This window comes from Oncorhynchus keta, unplaced genomic scaffold (assembly GCF_023373465.1).
Source record: "Oncorhynchus keta strain PuntledgeMale-10-30-2019 unplaced genomic scaffold, Oket_V2 Un_scaffold_630_pilon_pilon, whole genome shotgun sequence".
In the NCBI taxonomy this organism is placed as follows: domain Eukaryota; kingdom Metazoa; phylum Chordata; class Actinopteri; order Salmoniformes; family Salmonidae; genus Oncorhynchus; species Oncorhynchus keta.
In genome coordinates, this window is record NW_026290978.1 from 77,501 (window position 1) to 80,000 (window position 2,500).

The window sequence follows — 2,500 nt, forward strand, 5'->3', positions numbered from 1 at the left end:
GGCCAACGGCAGTGTCTACGAAAGGTTGCGCTTAATTAATGAGGAAGTGGTTGTCGGAGATAGGTGCCCCGAGCATGATGGGACTCCCTATAGAGACAAATGGGGCTGCAGGACTGCACCTCCCACAATGCCTAGCGCCAGCCCAGAGCCCTGGAATACAGGAAGCTGTGATGTTTGGGTGCTGAAGAGAAAAAGAGAGAGAGTTGAGAGGAGGAAGAGAAGCGACTTTGCTGACTTTCTAGTGGGACAAAGAAATCCTAAGTTATTGTCCTCAGGCACACATGCCTCTCTCCCTCTCCCTCTTTCCCTCTTTCCCTCCTTCCCTCTCTTCCAAATTTGACTGCCTTTGGCTTCTATCCATTCTACCCCCCACTCCTCCTCCGAGAGGCTCATTACCCATCTAAGAGTGCAAGGATTTGTTTATGTGCAAAATATAAATACCAACACGGCGGTATACAGCTGCATCTATGCATGGCAGCTAGTAATGAACCTGGGGAGGGAGGGAGGGAGGGAGGGAGGGGGGGGAGGGAGGGAGGGAGGGAGGGGAGGGAGGGAGGGAGGGAGGGAGGGAGGGAGGAGGGAGGGAGGGAGGGAGGGATGGAGGGAGGGAGGGAGGGAGGGAGGGAGGGAGGGAGGGAGGGAGGGAGGGAGGGAGGGAGGGAGGGAGGGAGGGAGGGGGAGGGGAGAAGGGGGAGGGGGAGGGAAGGGGGGAGGGGAGAAGGGGAGAAGGGAGGGAGGGAGGGAGGGAGGGAGGAGGAGAGGGAGGGAGGGAGGGAGGGAGGGAGGAGGGAGGGAGGGAGGGAGGGAGGGAGGGAGGGAGGGAGGGAGGGGAGGGAGGGAGGGGGAGGAGGGAGGGAGGGAGGAGGGAGGGAGGGGGAGAAGGGGGAGGGGGAGAGGGGGAGAAGGGAGGGAGGGAGGGAGGGAGGGGGAGGGAGGGGAGGGGAGGGGGGAGGGGGAGAAGGGGGAGAAGGGGGGAGAAGGGGAGGGAGGGGGAGAAGGGGAGAAGGGGAGAGAGAGAGGGGACGTCGCATGGCTGACGTTTCTCTCTCTAAGTGTGCTTCCTCTTTGACATTCTGCCACGTCTCCAGCTCACGTTGTGTGAAACTGATTGCTCGGCAATTGCCGGCCGATGCTGCACAGTCACCTGCTACAACACATGAGGTAAGATCCTAGTCTAAGCACATTGGCACGGGCTACAAGATGCTAGCCTGAGCTAGTAGCTAAGAACAACTTAGTTTAGTTTCCATCAATCTAAGCCATGTACAATGTTCAGCTAACCCTCCTTGAACCCTCCTGGAGTAGTGAGATGACTAGAGGCTGTGTGTGAGGAGCACCAGGCATTTGCCAGTGAAACAGAAGAGTGCAAAGCAAAGCAACACCATTGACAAACGAGGGGGCGCTTGGTTTGCCTGTTCTGAGAGCAGGCAGCTGAGGCTAAATGCCTTTAATGACATAACAAGGACAGATTTGGTGGCCAAATCACACGGAACCACTGCGGTTCGCACTCGTATTGCTTTGTTAGTAAAACAGGAGAGAAACCCCCCCCCCTAAAATCACTATCCACCGCTCCTTTCTTGTACCTCCTTCCATCCATCCTCCTCTCCTCTCCTCCACCAATCGACTGCTCCCTCATTGACATTCAGCACATTTAGTGACTAAGCTTTTTTCTCTTCTCTTTCCTCTGCAGGCTTTAATGAAAACGGTGCACTTGATTACACATGGAGAGCATAAACTGGGGCCGCTCTCTCATCTCCTGGGATGAGAGTTGTGGAGTCGGATTGGAGGATAAAAGGGCATGGAATAAAGAGGAAACATGCACATCACAGTGTCCTTGGAACTCAAATTCCCAGGGAGCCGAGTGTCAGAATGAAGGGCGTATAGAGAGAAGGGGAAAAGCCACGGAGCTTCTAGAGGGGAGAGGGGTGTGTATATGTGTTTCAAACAGCTGCAGACTCACACAACCAAACACACACAGACACGTAGGAAAGAAGAGACACCATTTCATCTGAACTGTCTCGTCGTCGCTAACCCAGTTCCATCTTAGGCTATTATGGCGATGAGTGGTGAGGGGACTGACATCTGGTGGCTGATGACGTGCCGGGAGACTGGCGAGGAGTGGCTTATGACGTGCCGGGAGACTGGCGAGGAGTGGCTGATGACGTGCCGGGACACTGGAGAGTGGCTGATGACGTGCCGGGGGAGTGGCTGATGACGTGCCGGGAGACTGGCGAGGAGTGGCTGATGACGTGCCGGGCACTGGGAGACTGGCGAGGAGTGGCTGATGACGTGCCGGGAGACTGGCGAGGAGTGGCTGATGACGTGCCGGGAGACTGGCGAGGAGTGGCTGATGACCTGCCGAGGGACCTGCCGGGAGACTGGCGAGGAGTGGCTGATGACCTGCCGGGAGACTGGCGAGGAGTGGCTGATGACGTGCCGGGAGACTGGCGAGGAGTGGCTGATGACGTGCCGGGAGACTGGCGAGGAGTGGCTGATGACGTGC

The 2,500-nt window shown here is 57.2% G+C and overlaps 1 protein-coding gene across 1 annotated transcript in view; it reads right to left on the minus strand.

Annotated features, from left to right (window-relative positions):
- Positions 1 to 2,040: 2,040 nt before the first annotated feature.
- The window catches only part of LOC127929260 (uncharacterized), a 920-nt gene continuing 460 nt past the window's right edge, over positions 2,041 to 2,500 (minus strand). The window contains exons 1-2 of the mRNA XM_052517222.1: positions 2,398 to 2,500; positions 2,041 to 2,352 (exon numbers count right to left, since the gene is read on the minus strand). The exon at positions 2,398 to 2,500 is cut by the window's right edge and continues 460 nt beyond it. Of these exons, the coding sequence (XP_052373182.1) occupies positions 2,041 to 2,352; positions 2,398 to 2,500 (415 nt within the window). The remainder of the gene's footprint in view (positions 2,353 to 2,397) is intronic.